General features: G+C 33.0%; 1 protein-coding gene across 1 annotated transcript in view; it reads left to right on the top strand.

Annotated features, from left to right (window-relative positions):
* Positions 1-18,894, top strand: part of USH2A (usherin) — a gene marked incomplete at its 5' end in the record, with an annotated part of 770,156 nt that overhangs the window by 104,076 nt on the left and 647,186 nt on the right. The window contains one exon of the mRNA XM_082666701.1: positions 17,096-17,291. Coding sequence (XP_082522827.1) covers positions 17,096-17,291 — 196 coding nt within the window. The remainder of the gene's footprint in view (positions 1-17,095; positions 17,292-18,894) is intronic.

Here is an 18,894-nt window from a genome sequence, read left to right as displayed (position 1 = left end):
CAATCCACAATAGAAGCCAGAAGACAGTGGAATAGTGCAATACCTCTGAATTCCAAAGAGAAAGTAACCAACAAACCTAGAATTGTATTTGTAGCTAAACTATCAATTAACAACAAGGGAGAAAAAATACATTTTTGTCTAACAAAAATTTATCAACTTCACCACCAGTAGATTCACTGAAAGAATTTTTAAAGGCTATACTTCGTAAAGAAATATAATGATTTCAGAAAAAAAGGCCTGATGTGCAAGAAGGAATTATAAGCAAGTGAACCAGTAAATATATATAAGCTGTATTAAATAATAATATTGTTTAATAATGATATATTTAATAATAAATGTAAACTCTATTAATAATAACATTATAGATGGTGGAGTGTATAAAATAGCAAGATACTCCTAAAATGGACATTAAAATACAGTTAAGGGAAAGGAAAATATTCGACTCCAGCCCCCTCTAGTCATCCTGCTGTGTCTAAGGGGTCAGACTGAGGGACTGTTACACACTCATTAAAAACCTGAGACCTAATTATAGGGCTATTGAACACTTCTCCACACCCCACACCTTAGACCACATCACTAAAGGCATATTTTTATGGAGTTCCTTTAATCCAGTACATAATGTACAGTTTTCAAAAAAAAATTAAAAGGCATACTAAAAGACCAAAAGTAAAGTTTAAAGAGACAGAGCAAACTTCAGATCCAGATTCAGATATAGTAGAAATGTTGGAATTATCAGATTGGGAAGTTAAAACAACTATAATTAATATGCTACAGGTTCTAATGGGAAAATGATATAATACACAAGAACAGATGGGTAATGTAAGCAGAAAGATGGAAATTCTAAAAAAAAAAGATATGCTAGAGATCAAAAACACTATAACAGGAATGAAGGATGTCTTTGATGGATTCATTAGCAGACTGGACACGGCTGAAGAAAGAATCTCTGAGCTTGAGAATATGTCAATAGAAACTTCCAAAACTGAATAGCAAAGAGAAAAATTATTTTAAAAAAAGAATATCTAAGAACTGTGGGACAGTTACAAAAGATATAATATATGCATAATGGAAATACTAGAAAGAGAAGAAAGAAATGGAAAAGAAGAAGCAATAATGACTGAGAATTTCCCAAATGAATGTCAGACACCAAACCACTAATCCCAAAAGCCTGAGAACACCAAGCAAAATAAATTCCAAAAATTTACACCCAGGTATATCATATTCAAACCACAGGAAATCAAAGATAAAGAAAAAATCTGAAAAGAAACCAGAAAAAAAAAACACACCTAACCTATAGAGGAATAAAGATAAGAATTACTTCTGACGTCTCAGAAACCATGCATACAAGGAAAATTAAATATTTCAAGTGTTGAGAGACACAACCCACCAACCTAGAATTCTGTAACTTGCAAAATTATCCTTCGAAAGTGAAGGAGAAGTGAAAACTTTCTCAAACAAAGTTGAGGGAATTTGTTGTCAGTAGACTTGTTTGCAAGAAATTCTTCAGAGAGTTCTTCAGAGAACAAAGAAGTTCTTCAGAGAGAAGGAGAATGATATAGATCAGAAGCTTGGATCTACATAAAGGAAGTGACTTAGAGATGAAATAAGTGAAGATAAAATAAAACATTTGTTTTTCTTATTTTAATTGATCTAAAAGATAAAAATTTGTTCAAAATAATTGCACGATATGTTGGGTTGGCCAAAAAGTTCGTTCCGATTTTTCAGTAAGATGGAAAACCTGGATGAACTTTTTGGCCAACTCCATACTTGATGATTATAGCTTATGTATTAGTGAATCAAGTGGCAACAGTGATACAAGGGACAGAAGAGAGGATCCAGGGGTGCTTTGTTTTGTTAAAGTACTTATTCTACCCATGAAGTGGTGTAGTGTTATTTGAAAGTGGACTTAGATTAATTGTAAATTATTGTAAATTAGTTGGAAATGCATATTACAAACTCTAGGACATCCACTTTTTTAAAAAGTAAAAAAAAAAAGAAAAGGATAATTGATATGCTGAGAAAAGAGAGCAAATGGAATCACATCAAATGCACAGTTAAAACAACAAAAGGCAGAAAGAGTGGAAGACAAAAATAGAATCAAAGAATGAGGGCAATGAATAGAAAAGAGTAACAGATACAGTAGGCATTACTCCAAATATGTCAGTAATTACTTTAAACATCAATGGCCTAAACATCAATTAAAAGAGTTTGTCAGAGAGGATCAAAAACATGACACAACTATACATCGTCTACAAGAAACCCACATTAAATATAAAGACACATATAGATTAAAAGTAAAGAAATGGAGAAAGATATATCATGTTAACACTAATCAAACGAACACTAGAGTAAATACTGAAATATTAATTTCAGACAGAGCACAGTTAAGAGTAAGGAAAATTATTAGTGATAAGATGGGATATTACATAGTGGTAAAAGGGTCAAATCTACAAGGAGACATAACAATCATTAATGTGCTTGTGCCTAACAACAGAGCATCAAAGTACACAAGGCAGAAACTGATAGAAGAGGAAGTACAAATAGATGCAGTCACTGTCATAGTTAGAGTCTTCAGCACCCCTCTCTCAGAAATGGGCAGATCCAGTAGGCAGAAAATCTGTAAGGGCATAGTTGAATTCAACAACACTTTCAATCAACTGGATATATAATTGAACACCTAGATTACTTTGTCCAACAATTGCAGAATATGCATTCTTCTCAAGCTCACTTGGAACATTCACTAGATTAACCACATTCTGGGCCATAAAACGCACCTGAACAAACTTAAAAGAAATCATACAATGTGAGCTCTCAGACCACTTGGTTCCAACTGTGGGAGGATATTTTATAAGTGTATATAGGACTACATATTTTGGTGGATCAGACGAATAGGAATATCCAAAGCAAAACCTACCAAATGATGTGTATGGTGGAAACATTATTGAAAAATATTTAAAAGACCTAAATTATTGGAGAACCACACCATGCTCATGTAGAGGAAGATTTAATATAACGGATGTCAATTCTCCCCAATCATAATATAAATTCAGTTTAATTCTAATCAACATATTACAACAGATTTTTTTTCTGTGACTTGACAAACTTATTCTAACGTAAAGATGATTAGAGGAGTGAAAACAGTGGAAATAAATTTGGGGAAGATAGTGGCAGGGTCTTGCCCTTTGCAATAATGTCTTATGAAGATAAATAACATTTTTCCCTTGGACTTTTGGGCACATGAAGGACAAACTAACAAAGGAAGAAATTGGTAAACGTGACTATGTTAAAATTAGAAACTTCTAATCATCAAAAGCTACCTTTTTAAGAAAAGAAAGAAAAACTACAGACTAGCAGATGATATTGGCAACACAATGCATATAGCAAAGGGAACTTTTAAATCATACAAACTAATTGAAAAACTTACCAAAATAACGAATGGGTAATTCACAGAAGAGGCCAGAAGTGGCAACTTAAATGGTCAATCTACATATGAAAACATCTGAACCTTTACTGGTTATTGATAAAGTAACCAAAACTATGAGATAACGGTTTATACCCGTGAGGTTGGTAAAGATGAAAAAATCTGAAAATTTCAGATGCTGACAAAGATGTGAATTACGTACTGAGCACTGATACGCCACTGATGGGAAGGTGCCACCACTGTGGAAAAACAATTTGCAAATATTTAAATGAAATACAGCAGTGGATATGAATGAATATAGGTATTGTGTCAACATTAGACTTCTCAAACAATGGAGTGCAAAAAGCTTGTTTTAGAATAATACATACAGCATACCATTTATGTAAAATTAAAACCATGTAGAACAATACTATGTTACAAGTAATACAAAAATATAAAGTATAAGTATCAAGAAATACTTGTGAATGAATATTACTAATTTCAGATGTTATTGGTAGGGTGGAATGTATACAGCATTTTATTTTATTTTCATCAGGTGGTGAATAAGGAACACAATTGGCTGTTTTTATAAATTTTGCATGTCTTAAATATCTCAACATAATTTTCCTAAAATATAATAATTTGATTTATTAATCTATTAGGAACATATTATCTACGTTAAGTATTCATCCTATCGGTAAAGACAGTGGAGGTGATGCTACTCTCTTCAGCATGGAATAACCATTACAAAATTAATGATTACTGTGTATCCGTATTGTTCTAAAGTGAAGCTTCATCATTTGCTCTCTTCATTTAACAAATATTTGTGAAATGCCTTCTATATGTAGAGCCTTATGCTAGAGTACAACCATAAAATCTTGATTATAGGTGCAAGTATTTGAAAATACTGACGGACTTTCATTTATGAAATTCAAAAAGATTTCCTGGAAGACACTAATTACTATAATAAATGGGGATGACTTTAATACAAACAAGTGATTCAGGCTGACAATTTGTCAACAAATATTGTTGACATTTTAAATCTTAAAAGGAAAAATTAAGTGCAACTATACTAATAAAAGGATTTTTAATTTACTAATGTAGTACTCATGTCTAGCACTAGATAAAATTTGGAATGTAAGTTGGCTTTATATCCAAATAGTAACTCAAATGTATTTTTATGTCTACTCATTAAACTAAATGACAGAGATAATGGATCATGCTTCTTAATATATGAATCCATATTTTGTATTATGTATATTATTTGGAACAGTTGCATGTAAAGAACATTTTTAATATAATCCATTTCTTTTTCATTAAGTTTCTTTTCAAAATATGCAGTTTATACTATACAAATGTGTTCTTTACTCCAGGCCATATTTTCTGGCCTACAAACAGGGTTAAATTATTATATTACACAGTAGAATTGCTTTGGCTTGGCCACTACCCACAAACTTGAGCAAATCTTAAAGTTCTCCTTCTGGACTCTTGGGGGAACATGTTGTATCTTCACATGTGTCTTTTTAGTGCACTGAACAAGTCACACAATAAAAAGAAAGGGGGGAAAAAAAGCAGAAAGCTCAAGGGAAAAATCAAATATCAAACACCATCAGTATTCAAAATTAATGAATAAAACTCTGGAGCCCATCATCCAGGTGCTTCTGCTTCATTCAAGGACTAGCCGTAGTTAGATGGTCTGTATTCACAAATCACATGGTAAAAAACCCTGTGCTTAAAAGTACATAGGCTATCAGTTATATTTATACAGAGACGATGTGTAGAACTGAATCAGTTGACTGAATAATTCTGCCTACAGTCTACTTTTGCAAGTGTAGATTTTGTTTCACACATTATTAAAATTTGTTTTATTGGATGATTTTCTAATCATTGCACAGTGCCTGTAGAGGTACAGACAACGCATTGCATGAATTAGAAAGTTTCTAAAAGTAGCCACCACATATTAATAGTTGAATTGCCAGACAGGCTTTGTATATTAAGTATTCACAATCATTGTATTGCCACCAATGTCTGATCAGTATTGTCGAATAGTATTAGTAGTTATTTAATTGATGCTATTAATTTTAGCACCTACAAAGCAGGTAAGTACAATTTTTCTGTGGGCACTTTAATTATATGAGAATTTCTAACTAGGGGAAAGATAATTACTGAGAAAGGAATATATCATTGAAGGCTAAATACATGAACATTTCTGTCTTCTCAATGGTGAAGCATGGTAATTGTTTTAAATTTGCTAATTAAGATTAGATAGTAATCCACAGGTAAAATTCTGCAGGTAAAATATTGCATTTACCTTTAAACCTTTTATGTTACTATTTAATTAAATACTGCACGTACTAAGGTACCATCCTGCAGCATGTTATAAATGTAAGCAGTCTATTAGGTCATTCCTCCATACATTCATGCATTTATCAAACATATATTGATCACTTATTGTGTGCAAAGCATTCAGCCATTTTCTGTCTAGATTCTCTCCAGAGTTGGAAGTTTTATCTATGCTTCCACACCCACTCCACCCAATCTATCATGATGATAAATTAACAAGTTTGTGTAACAATACCTTTATGATTGGAACGTTAGAGATACCTAGAGAAACTTCTATTGGAAAAAATAGTTACATGAGTACACTGAAGTTTTTATGTTTATAAAGATGATTTCTCTATCTAGTAGACAAAAGAAATTACACGAAATGGCATCATTTGAATTACAACTACCACTACATTCGAAGGAAAGAGGAAGCTTGAATAGGGCCTGAGGACAATTATTATTATTAGAGATTTAAGACAAAATTTCCAACATACTGGTCTGGCTTCTACTGAGGAGAAAGGAGCAATTTATAGACCTTCCAAAGATCTCTAATTCATTTAGGCCATTTGGGAATAGTGTAACAAATAACCTCTTTTAGCTCAGTAAGTAATACTATACTGACTAAAAAGTGAGCAGTTTACAATCTCTCACTTTGAAACAGATTGCCTTGTTTCCCTTCCCATAGAGGCAGGGGCTGCCTACATACCTCTGAATTTTCCAGCCAGGAGTGGGGTGACTCCTAGTTTGGGTTTCCTGAGCTCTGCCATCCAGTTTAGACACTGAACAGAAGGAGGTAAGAATGGACATCTAGCCATAGTGAATCCACTCAACACCTCCCTCCCTCAGAGGTCATTTTCTATCCCTGGAGACAGTCTAGCATGGGGATTAGGAGCAAGGGCTATCTATCTACCTATGTATGTATGTACATATGTATCTACCATTTGTGTATCTAAATTGAATACCTCCTATGTGTTAGGGCTTCCTCTAGGCTCTGGAAATATAGTAATGAATAAAAACCAACAAACTTTTCTGCCCTTAGAAATTGTTACATTCTAGTTTATACTAGTTGACATTCTACTGGATGATTTTAGAAATTTATTCAATTTCTTTCCTATTCCTCAGTTTTCTCAGTTGTAAAATGGAGGTAATAGCAGCTACTACTTTGTAGGTTGTTGGAGAGATTTAGTCATCAAATATATATGAAGCACGTAGGCCTGACACCATAAGCCTTAGCTATTCTTAGTACATGGGAAGCATTGCCTAGATAAAGACATCTGTGGGCATTTTACTGTTGAGGGTAGAAAGGGAAATAATTTTGTCTCACTTCTGGTTTTTTTTGCTAGAGCCAGGAGTGAAAGAAATGAATTCACTGATAGAAATGAGCTTTCATTGCATCAACCGTTCATTGATTTATTCACTCATTCATACATTCATTTGTTCATTCCCTCACCCAGTAAGCATTTATTGAGCAGTTACAAAGTTCCAGCTATTATGCTGGGATTCATTAGATCAATAAAATGTGGTTCCTGCTTAAGGAAGCTCAGAATCTAATGAGGACAACAGAGAAGTAAAGTACTATTATAATATTCTATGATAATTGCAGTGATTTTAAAAGTATAGACAAAATGCTATTTTCTCTATACATGCTTAAGGAGATAAGTCAGTACCCATAGTTCTTCTTTGCACCTCTAAAATCTTAGCCTGTATGGTATGCACTAGACTTTAAAAAAATGGATTATTTCATTTATTTACCAGAATTGTGGAATTAACTACTCTTTGTAAATTTTCCAGATGTGATCTTTTAAAATGAACATTAAAAGAAGTTTTAATCTGTTTTTTGAAATCATTCAAAAACAAATTGTTCACTTCCTCGTTTTCTTAACCTGTGACTGTTAAAGACAAGTTGTTTTTGATGACTCATGGTCATCATTATGAACTTGAGCTTTCAAAGGGCATTGAGTCTGTTGGACGGTTGAGTCTGTTGAACTCTTGTGTTAGTAACTTGTGGGACGACCCCATCCACCTCCCATCTTCCCATGGCCCTTATGTATTTTTGGCTAAGAGGACATTTTCTTCTTCCTTCCTTCAGAGACACATAATGAGCATTTAAGATTGCTGGATAAGTGACTGAAGAAATGCGTTGCTGCTATAGTTACATTTTTGAACATGGGACTATTTGTATGTTTGTACTTTTTCTGTAAATTTGGATCAGATTTGAAATATTGGCAATAGTAGATCAAAATTGAGACTGATGGGAGTAGCGTTGATAAAAGTGCTTTTGGACCTGTGGATAATCTTTGAAAGACTGTCTTTGCTAGTCTGTAATAGTAACGAAAGAACACTGTTCCAGTTTAATGGTCCAGAAGAGAGAAATGTCATTGTGTAATATTAATACATAACGTAGTGAAATAAATGTCATCAGTGTCTTGTATATTCAATGATTATTCTGTGATTTGTCTACCTGAACATGTCAAAGTATTTGGCTGCAACTTAGGGGAGTTGATTAGTAGCCTTTAAGATGCTATCAGAATGAAAGCAATGAAATGAATCAGTTGATAAAGGTCCTCACCCTGATATAACCAGTGTCTAACCTTATAATTTGAACAACCAGGGACATATCAGGGGGAATCCAGTTGGTACAGAAGAAACTGAAACATAATCAAAAGTGGCAAATGATCAACTGGAGATTGGGAGAACGTTAGGTAGGAAAACATTTGGTTCAGAACCAGAATATAAGATATACCACTATTTCTAGATTTTAAATGAAACTTTAAAAGTCATTAACGGAAAAGATAGAAATAATTATGAGAATTCAAACATTTACTCGTCATGCCCTTAATTATTATTTCTTCCATTTTGTCACGATATTCTTTGTATTATCGTAAAGGAGTTGTGAGAAACAGAATTATAAGATGAAAAATGTAACAATTTTATGAAATGTTGTAACCAAAAAATAGACTGCAGAGTATTCCTTCTCTGTTACCTGTCTTTGTAAACCACATAAAATGATAAAAACACAGCTTCATCCTTAATATCAGAGGCCAAAATGTGTGTCAAGGTGCCATAGTTGTGTATGTTTTAAATCAAACTTTAAAACAGAAATTTATGCTGTCATTTCTCAAAATCCTTGCTTCTATATGTTAATCTCATCATTCTGAAAATTTTCTATCATTTAAAAATCATATTCTGTTTACTGGTAATTCATGTACTCGTTCAGCCTACATTATACTCAAAAAGAGAGTTATTTCCTCTGTAGTATCTTATTGATCTGTGTGTAATTTAAAATAAGAACATTTTAATTTTCTTAGCAAAATGGTACATGCAAATGATGCAAATAATGTATAATTTTCTTGTAATCATCCATGCAGTTGCATTTTATTTGAACACAATTTTTAATACATTAGTAATAAACGCACACTGTGGAAAGAAATGTTATAAAAAGCAAGTCATCTGTAACCCTACCGCCCCTAGACAACCTTGGCAAATAGTTTACATCCTTTCAGATATTTTATTATTGATATTCTACTAAAGAAATCTGTGTCATCTATCTCTGTCTTCTTAAAGTTTTATCTCTGTATTCATATTCACAGATGAGTCTACCTTTATCTAGAAAATAGGCTTATACTCTACATACTACTTTTCACTTGGTTTTTAAGTTCAAATTGTATTATAAATACTTACCTATATTTGTCCTTATGAATGGTTGCATTATATTTCTTTGAAGATATGTGATATTTTTCAGCCATTTCTTTACTTTTGGACATTTATCTTGTATCCTTTTCTTTCCTATTATAAAGACCACATTATAAAAAAATCTTTCTCAAATAGTTTAAAAAAATATACTTTTCTGAATTCCCAGTGGAATTGTTGGGTCCAGTGGAATGTACACATATGCTGTCCTGAAAGCTGTGGACAAACTCCCATCCTAGAAATATTGTCTGTACTGGCTCTTTCTACAAACTCTTGCACCCTAGTGTTAGAATTTTTTTTTTTCCAAAAAAAATTTGAGAGTTGAAAAATGATAGCTATGCTTGCTTTCTCTAGAAAAGGCTAAAATCTTACCAATATTTCTGTAGGTTTTTTATTGTCCATAAAAAGAAGGCTAGCCACCTAACAACTACTTGGTCAGACCCAAACCAACCCATTAGGTTAGTGGCAAATTCCTCTTTGTTTTTAAACATTAAAGGAGCGAGGACTGTATCTTTAGAATATCAATAAAGTATTTAGTTCAGTATCATTTACAAAAAGGCTTTTTGATAATGGCTTCTAAGTTGACAATAAGGATAAAATCTCAAAGGAATCTTTTTAGATCACAGTCTAAAAGCATAAATGTTCGTAAGAATATCAAAGGAATGCTTTTGCTGGATTCACTCCACTAATTCATGTAGGCAACATCCCAAACTCCAACAGCCGACAGTTGCTTTGTTGAAGACAAACTGCATCTGTAATCAGTGTGACAGGACCACAGGTTGCATATCATCACTTCCACCAAGTTATGCAAGAAAGCGTAACTTGAATAATATTAACACCATCATTGGGAGAGCACAGACGTCAATAAGAATACTTTTAAATGAAGTAAAAAAAATAGACTTCAGGCATTGAAGCAAAATTTTGCATTTGGCCAAGGTTTTGCAGTGGGATAGAGTTTTTAAACCTTTGGGAATGAGGTTAATTGCATGGCTAATTTACCTGGGGAAGAAAATGTAATAAGCGCATTTTTCTTCTCCAAAGCCAGGAGGTCAGAGTGAGTATTCATCTATCCTTCTTATCCACACTTAGGGCTACTAGAAATGATATTCTGGTGATGTCTGATGGCTACTAGGAATGAAGTGTAGATGGGACCTCCTCAGTAGTTGTAGCTACAGATGATAAACCAGAAATGCATTTTGGTCATAAATTGCTCCTTGGTCCACTCTGTAGGCTACATCGTCTAAATCAGACCAGTACGTTTATGATCACAAAAATCTCCTATCAATGGTTGTAGACAATATATTACATAGGGACTGTCTTACGTACTGCTGGTGTCATTTGAACTTAAGATCAACACCTCTGTGGGATTTTTACCCTGCTCATTCCTCCTCCTCCATCTTGTAACTTCCAGATTTTGAAAGCGTAGTATGTGCCAGGCTTTGTGTTGAGCATTTTTTATTTATTTATTTAAAAAATTTTTATTGGAGTATAGTTGATTTACAATGTTGTGTTATTGTCTGCTGTAGATCATTTTTAAAATATTGCCACTTATCCTCAGATTATTTTGAGTCAGTAACAGTTAAGGTGTTGTGTTACATTGCCTTCCTTTTAGAGATGAGGAATCTGAGATTCAGAGTTAAAGTAGACTCAGGGACTTACGGTTCAATGGTAGTTTTCACATTACTTATCCTCTTTGATCCTCAATTGCTAATCTAACAATAAAGTAGTAGACAATGTTTACTGAGGGCTTATGATGTGACAGACACTCTGCTAAGTACTTGGCCTTTACAAAATCTCTAAGAGGCAGGAATTATTACCCCCCATGTTAGATGAGAAAAATAAGCCTTAAAGAGATGGAATTAATTATACAAAAACACAGGGCTAGCAAAATCAAGAAGAGAAATCAGATGTGGGATACCATTATAATACAAAGCCTAGAGGATTCGATGTAATAATTCATTTTAAATGCTTAATATAGTTCCCAGAACATAGAAAGTATGCAGTTCATGTTACTTTTCACAGTTAGTGGCAGTACCAATAATTGAACTAAGATGTCTGACTTCAGCCTATGCCTAATTTCTAACTTTGACTATACAAAATAAATTGATTTACAAATGGTTATTGCTGATGAGAGAAAACTTAAAGAGGTCAATTCCCCCACTTTTAATTTTTTTTGGCCAAAGACCCATAGTTGACAATACCCTACTGAATGCTACATATCTTTTACAAAATGTGTTTCATTTTATATTTTTAGGTGGTTTATTGCAAGTCATCAAATACCATGCAATTGTGAACACTTTACATAAACATTACTGTTTATTAATTGTTCCCATTGTACCCCTGTCTAAAGTTTTTCAAGAATGACTTTGTTTCGAAATAAGTATCATTAGAAGTGAGTTTTCAGTTAGCAGCTTAGCAATTGTCTATTAAACTCCTACTGTGAGGATGACTACAGGAGTATAAAAATCAGTAACTTGCATTTCCTGAAAGATACATGTAAGCAAACCAATCATTTGAGTTCAGCGATAGGAGCAGGGTCAAGGTATTAATAGAGTGCAGGGAGAGAAGAGAAGAGGGACAGCTGTCCAGCCCAAAGGGTTATAAATGATCTTGCGGAAAACAATCTTCTTCATTCCAAGACAAATATGATACCGATTTTTTTAATAGGTCAAAATGTAAGTGTGCATACTTTATCAATAATTAGAATGCAGCCTTACCTGACATGAAAACTGACTTAATATTACATTCTCATTCTCTTCTCTGTCTTTTTTCTTTTCCTCCTCAGCTAAGTAGAAAGACTCAATGCGTTTTCATGCTAAGCTTTTCAGCATACCATAAAAGAACAGCACATTGGACAATTAAATTCTTATATTTTTTCTTTCTACATTTAAAAAGATTAAGGGAATAAATTGTTCAGCCATGAACTAGTAGGGCAAAATAAATACTGGAAAAAATGCTTTTGACTAGAGTTTGTTCCAATAATAATTATGAAATATGTCAAACTGTTCTGAAATAGTAGATATTTATTGCAGAAAATAGAAAAAGGGAATGACATTTGTTGTCCAAAATATCAAAATAGTTTTAAAAAATGTAAATTAAAAAAAACAAAGGACTATTATTGTGAACATATGGGGAGACTTTTTGATACTTTATTTTACATGGTTTGACTCTTCTCGTTCCTAATTTATGTATGTGACTATGGAAAAAGTTGGGTACTGTCAGAAGTCACATTAAGTATTTTACAGCCAAAAAAAAAAAAAAGGGTAAGAATGTACATATTTATTGCTATATACATATTTATTTCAAATCTTATCTAGAATCAATCATAATTTAAATGCAATGTAACTTGACAAACTATAATAGGTTTTAGTGTACAAAATGAAAATTTGTTCATTCAGACATTGAAATTAACTTGATAAATACAAATACATAATTATTCCTTATTAAAGTTTTAAGGCTTTATTTATTTTAATGTCTATATAAAAACATGGAGCAATAGAATTTATGACTATAAATGCAGAAATCCTACATAACTTTAACCATTATTTACCATTAATGATGTTGAGTTTATTCTAAGAATGCAAGCATAGATTTTAATTAACCTCTTAACCTATAACATAATTTTTCAGTTCAACAGGTCAGTTGATTCAGAACATTTAATAAAATTGACAATATTTTGTTTTTATATAAAATCACCTTGTTTATTTTGGAATAGAGATTTCTCCTTTTAAGTGATAAAGATCATCTACCTAAAATCAATAGTCAACATCATTATAAAAGTTGTAATATTAAAGACATTTCCATTAAAGTCAGAAATAATACAAATACATCCACGGTCACCACTATAGCATACTTATTAACTATGGTGCTAAAATTTTTGGCCAATGATGTAGAAGTAAAGTAGAAAAAGAAAATAAAATATAAGTATATATTGAAAATTATGAACTAAATCCTCACTATTTGACAAAGAAAAATGTACCTAATATATGAAAAGATATTTAAAAGCAATAAGAAAAAATGAATATGCAAAATAAAAATGAGCAATTTTCTCACAAAAATATTATATTTTATCAAAACTAGATGAAAAATATAAAACCTTACTAGTAATCAACAACATACATACTGAAACAGTGATTGATACTTTTCTAAAATCAAAATAGTGAAGAGATAATCATAGACTTAGTTGAGCAGAACACAAGAAAATGGACATTCTCAGATACTACTTGTGGGATTATAAATTAGTTTAATTTTTCTAGAAGAAAGTGGTCATATTTCACAAAATCTTTTAAAATATTTACACTCTTATGATACAACTTTATCACTTATAATTTTGTTAAGGAAATATCCACAAGAAAAAAAATTAGAAGCAGCAAAGTGTTTCTGCTGTAGTTGCAGACTGACTAAGTTATTTTATGAATAATATGATAAGTAATGCAATAAAATTCATGATATTTAATGATAAGAGACTATGTAATAGTATGGGTTATATGTGTGTATATGTGTGTTTTTGTGTATTCCTAATTTTGAGAAAAAGGAAAAAAATACACATAAGTTTTGAAAAAAATCATTAAAATATTGTAGCTTATCATTTGGCAGTTGAATTATCAGTGATTTTTATTTTCTACTTCATTTATTTATTTTATGAAAAGGATAATATTACTTTTATTAAGTACATAATTATGCTAAAATTTTAACACAGTTCCCATGAATAGTTCCTTAATCTATGGAATAAATTTTGCTTTGTCCATAAATTGTATGTATATTAGATGCTAAAAGCACTAATTAAAAAAAATTTCTAGCTTTAATTGATCCAGTACATAACAAATCTGTTTGAGTTAAACACCAATCCTCTAAAAACATGGTTCAAATATTAGTTATCATGGTATATTACCTGTAAGTAATTTCATAAAATACAAAGTTTGCTGCTGGCTTGTCAGTCTACATATTATATATATAACTGTTGCACATCATGATCAGTGACCAATCATGTAGCTTCTTTCACTCTTTTGGTGACTGGTCAGTGCACATCCATTAATCAGTTTGTTCACAGAGAAGCTTGTAGTGGTCTAACCTCTTTTTAAGTGATAAACCCATTGACATTTTATAAATATGAATATTCAAAAAAGAAGAATTGGCCAACAAAGATGGAAGGAAAGAATGTTTTGGGAGTGAAATTTCAATTAAACATTTCTTTTAAGAGAACAAATAGCTGGTCACTGTCACCATTTGGAATACTTTATATATGCAGCCAGGGCAACTTAATGAATGTGAATTTAGCATAAATGAGGAGATTGGTTGTGATGAATAGGTAAAGGTGTCCTAGAGGAAATGATGCCAACAGAAACTTTACATTAAAGGAATCTCAGAGATATTGCACATCAGTGAAAGCAAAAACATGAAAATGATGGAAGCAGGCTGATCCATACTTAGAAAGGAGTATGACAATTCTCAAGGCTTAGAAAAGATGCTTGCTCAATATGGAAATTTACAGAATAAGAAAGCAAGCATTATTCAAGATACTGAATGATTTTTTACAAGGAAAATAATTCTCAAAGTTTCTAATATTAAATTACAGTTTATTAAATGTTAGTTTTTCTATTTCCCTTTACATTTGTAACTGATAGGAAGTTTTTACAGTTTTATCTTCACTTATCCTTCTTTGATACTCTTCCTTTATGTAGATCCAAGTTTCTGATGTATATTATTTTCCTTTTCTCTAGAAAACTTCTTTTAACATTTCTTGCAAGTAGGGTCTACTGGCGACACATTTTCACAATTTGTGTTTGTCTGATAAGTCTTTATTTCTCCTTCACTTTTGTAAGATAATTTTGCAGAGTACAGAATTCTAGGTTGGTAGTTTTTTTTCTCTCAACACTTTAAGTACTTCACACAATTCTCTTCTTGCTTACATGTTTTCTGAGGAGAAGTTAGATATAATTCTTTGTTACTATATAGGTTAGGTGTATTTTAACTTTGTTTTCTCTTTCTGAAATTTTTCTTTATCTTCTGTAGTTTGAAAATGATATGCCTAGGTATAGTGGGGTTTTTTGTTTGTTTTTTGGCATTTATCTTTCTTGGTGTTTTCTGAGTTTCTTGGATCTGTGGTTTGGTGTCTGACATTAAGTTGGGGAAATTCTCAATTATTATTGTTTCAAATATTTCTTCTATTCCATTCTCCCTCTCGTTTCCTTCCCATTATACGTATGTTGCACCTTTTGTAGTTGTTCCACAGTCCTTGGATTGTGTGTTCTAATTTTTCAGTCTTCATTCTTCTTGCTTTTCAGTTTTTGAGGTTTCTATTGATATATCGTCTAGCTCAGAGATTCTTTCCCGAGCCTTATCCAATCTACTACTAAGCTCATCAGAGGCATTCTTCATTTCTGGTAGTGTTTTTGATCTCTAGTATTTCTTTTTGGTTCTTTTGTAGAATTTCCATTCACTCTGCTTATATTGCCCATCTGTTCTTGCATGCTGTGATTTTAAATTCCTTGCCTGATAATTCTAACATCAACATCTCTGTCATGTTCTGATGCTTGCTTTTTCTGTTCAAATTGTGTTTTTTGCCTTCTGGTATGCCTTGTAATTTTTTTCTTGAAAGCCAGACATGATGTGCCAGATGAGAGGAACTGCTGTAAATAGGTTTTTAGCAATGTGCTGGTGAGGAGTGAGGGGAGGGCAAGTGTTCTATAGTCTTATGATTATTAAATGTTAGTTTTACTATTTTCTATTTCCCTTTAGTTTTCAGTCTTTTAGTAAGCCTTTGCCTCTGGACTGTGAACTTCATGTATGCCTCTTTGTCCCCTCTGCCCACCTCCCCTTTAGGTGGCATAGAGTGACTAGAGGGGGCTGGAGTTGAGTATTTCCTTTCTCTAGGTCCGTTAGCTCTGGTTAAGTAATTTATCCTGAGGCAGATATCGTTAAGAACAGAGTGCTCTGATGTACTTGGAAATGCTTCCTTTCTTCTCCCTCTGCCAGAAGCACCTGGGGATTTTCCCCTGAGTTCATTTACTGTGAGAACCTGGTCAAGCTGCTGGAAGAAAATCTCACAGAATGGTGAGGGCCCCTTATAACTACAGTACCCTGGAGTTTTCAATTATCAGACTTGTTCATGGTGAACTTCCAGCAATATATCAATTATAACTCAGATTTTCTACCCCAGCATTGGTTCCCATGGAAGTTTCTGCTAGTGAGTCTTTGATCCTATAGCTGAGACTCCCTTTATTTGCCTGTCTCTCCAATCTTGGGGACAGATGTTTGCCCTGTGTCCCCCACTTAGGGATCCAGGGAGAGTTGTTGATTTTTCAGTCTGTTCAACTTTTTATTTTTCAGTATGATGGAGTGGCAATTCCAAGCTCTTTACTTGTGGAACCAGGACTTGGAAGTCAAGCTTTTAATGTTTTCACAAAAAATTTCAGATTGTGGGACAATCATAATTTTCCCCATTGGTTATTAAGATCACTTTAAATGGTTTCAGCTTGCATTGTCACTTTAACAACTCTGCACTACCATGACTGTAATATGCTAATTTATGATTTATAAAACACTTTTAAAAATACAATAGTTGCTGACTTTCAACTCTTTGATATTAGCTTTCTTTCTAGTGAAAGTGCCGGATATATAAATAAGATGAAACAAAGCACAACTTTATATATTTATCATTCTGATATTACTTTATTGTTCTAGTGTGATCACTGCCTGCCTCTTTATAATGACAAGCCTTTTCGCCAAAGTGATCAAGTTCATGCCTTCAATTGTAAACCCTGTGAATGCAACAGCCATTCCAGAAGCTGCCACTACAACATCTCAGTGGATCCCTTTCCATTTGAACACCACAGAGGAGGTGGAGGAGTTTGTGATGACTGTGAGCATAACACTACAGGTAACTAGCGAATAACACAAATAAGAGAAGCTGACTTGGTCTTGAAGCCCATGTGCTTCTATACATAATGCATATTATTTTAAATTATGTTATTGCTATCTTATTTAAGAAAATGCTTTCATACTATTAAGTTTGAAAACCACTCTGGTTTACTGAATCTTCATGTTCCAAATGATTAGGTAGTTTTCAGATATAACACTCTAGTCTTAGACTATATATTTTCAGGAAAATGTTTTTTTCTTTTTAAATAAGTTCACATCATTTGATTAGATCATGAATATATTTTGGATACATCAGGAATTACTGTATTATTCTGAGTATATATATCCTTGAAATAAGTTTTCTGTGTGACCTCTGATCTTCCATTATGTCTGGATTCCCATGTAGAGAGGTTTACAATCATTCAGATTTGGTATGGACTCTAGTAATCAGGGGATACTCTTTTTTAAAATGTTCTTTAAATGCATAAAATAATTATTAGAGTCTTGTCCCCAAAACCATCCAACATTTTGACTAGTCACTGAAAAATTACTATTTTCTGAAAGGCTGATATGTTAAAAGCAGAAATAGACGATGTCTGAATTTGTAAAATATAATGGCCCAAGTCTGATGGGTTTGAAAGTGTGCTACTCTGAAGCATGAATGAATTTGTTGGATAATTATTGATAACCTAAAGTGGGACAAGCTCTTGGCTAGGTGCTGGGAATATAAGGATTAACAAAATGATGAATTTTCTTGTCTTTGTATGGATTATTACATGGTGGTAAAGGCACCCTATTAAAGGAACAATTAAAAAGTTGTCTGATGAGTGCTAAGATGGGGAAGTATAGTAGGAGTTAACCAGGTGAAGGAGCAGGGTTGGGGATTAGGAGTGTGAACAAAGTTTTCCAGTAAGAGAAACAGCTGTGCAATGGCCTAGAGGAGAGAGAAGCATGGCGCCCTTGAAGAACTGTTGAAAGTGCAAATGGCTGATTGTTAGAAAAGGCACTAGGAAGAAAGACAGAGCCCAGATACTGGAGGGCTCTCTAAACCATGATAAAGAGATTGGCTTCTATCCTAAGGTTAAGGAGATGCCATTTCAGGGCACTTAAGGAAAGGAATTTTGTGTTTTTTAAAGACCTATCTGGTTATAAAGTGGAGAATGGATTGAAGAGGGTCAAAAGTGGTTTGGGAAAAAACGTTAGTCAGATATTGCAATGGTCCAGATGAGAAATAATGCGGGAAAACATTTAAGGTGGTGTGGATAGAGATGAGCGGATCCAATAGACACTTAGGGTAGACAGTGACAGCATTTTCTGAGCAAGGTGCAGAGTGTAGGTAAGGGAAGGAAGAAGAGTCAAGACTTATGCCTAACATTCTGGTTTGAGCAACACGATCAACATTGGTACCAGCCATTGAGATAGGAAATACAGGAGGATCAAATTGAAGGAGAAGATGGCAAGTTCTGTTTTGGACAAGTTCACTGTGTGTTTCTAAGAAACAAAGAAGAAACTCTCTTTGGGGCAGTCAGAAACACAGTTCTGAAGCTCCTTTCTTAAAGAAAGGACTTCCATGATGCTTCAGAGAGGATCAGTATAATCGATATACTTTAGTGGCATCTTAT

Source organism: Grampus griseus, assembly GCF_964374135.1.
Source record: "Grampus griseus genome assembly, chromosome: 1".
NCBI classification, from domain to species: Eukaryota; Metazoa; Chordata; class Mammalia; order Artiodactyla; family Delphinidae; genus Grampus; species Grampus griseus.
Note: the sequence above shows the minus strand (reverse complement) of the source record. Positions and strands in the feature narration are given on the sequence as shown.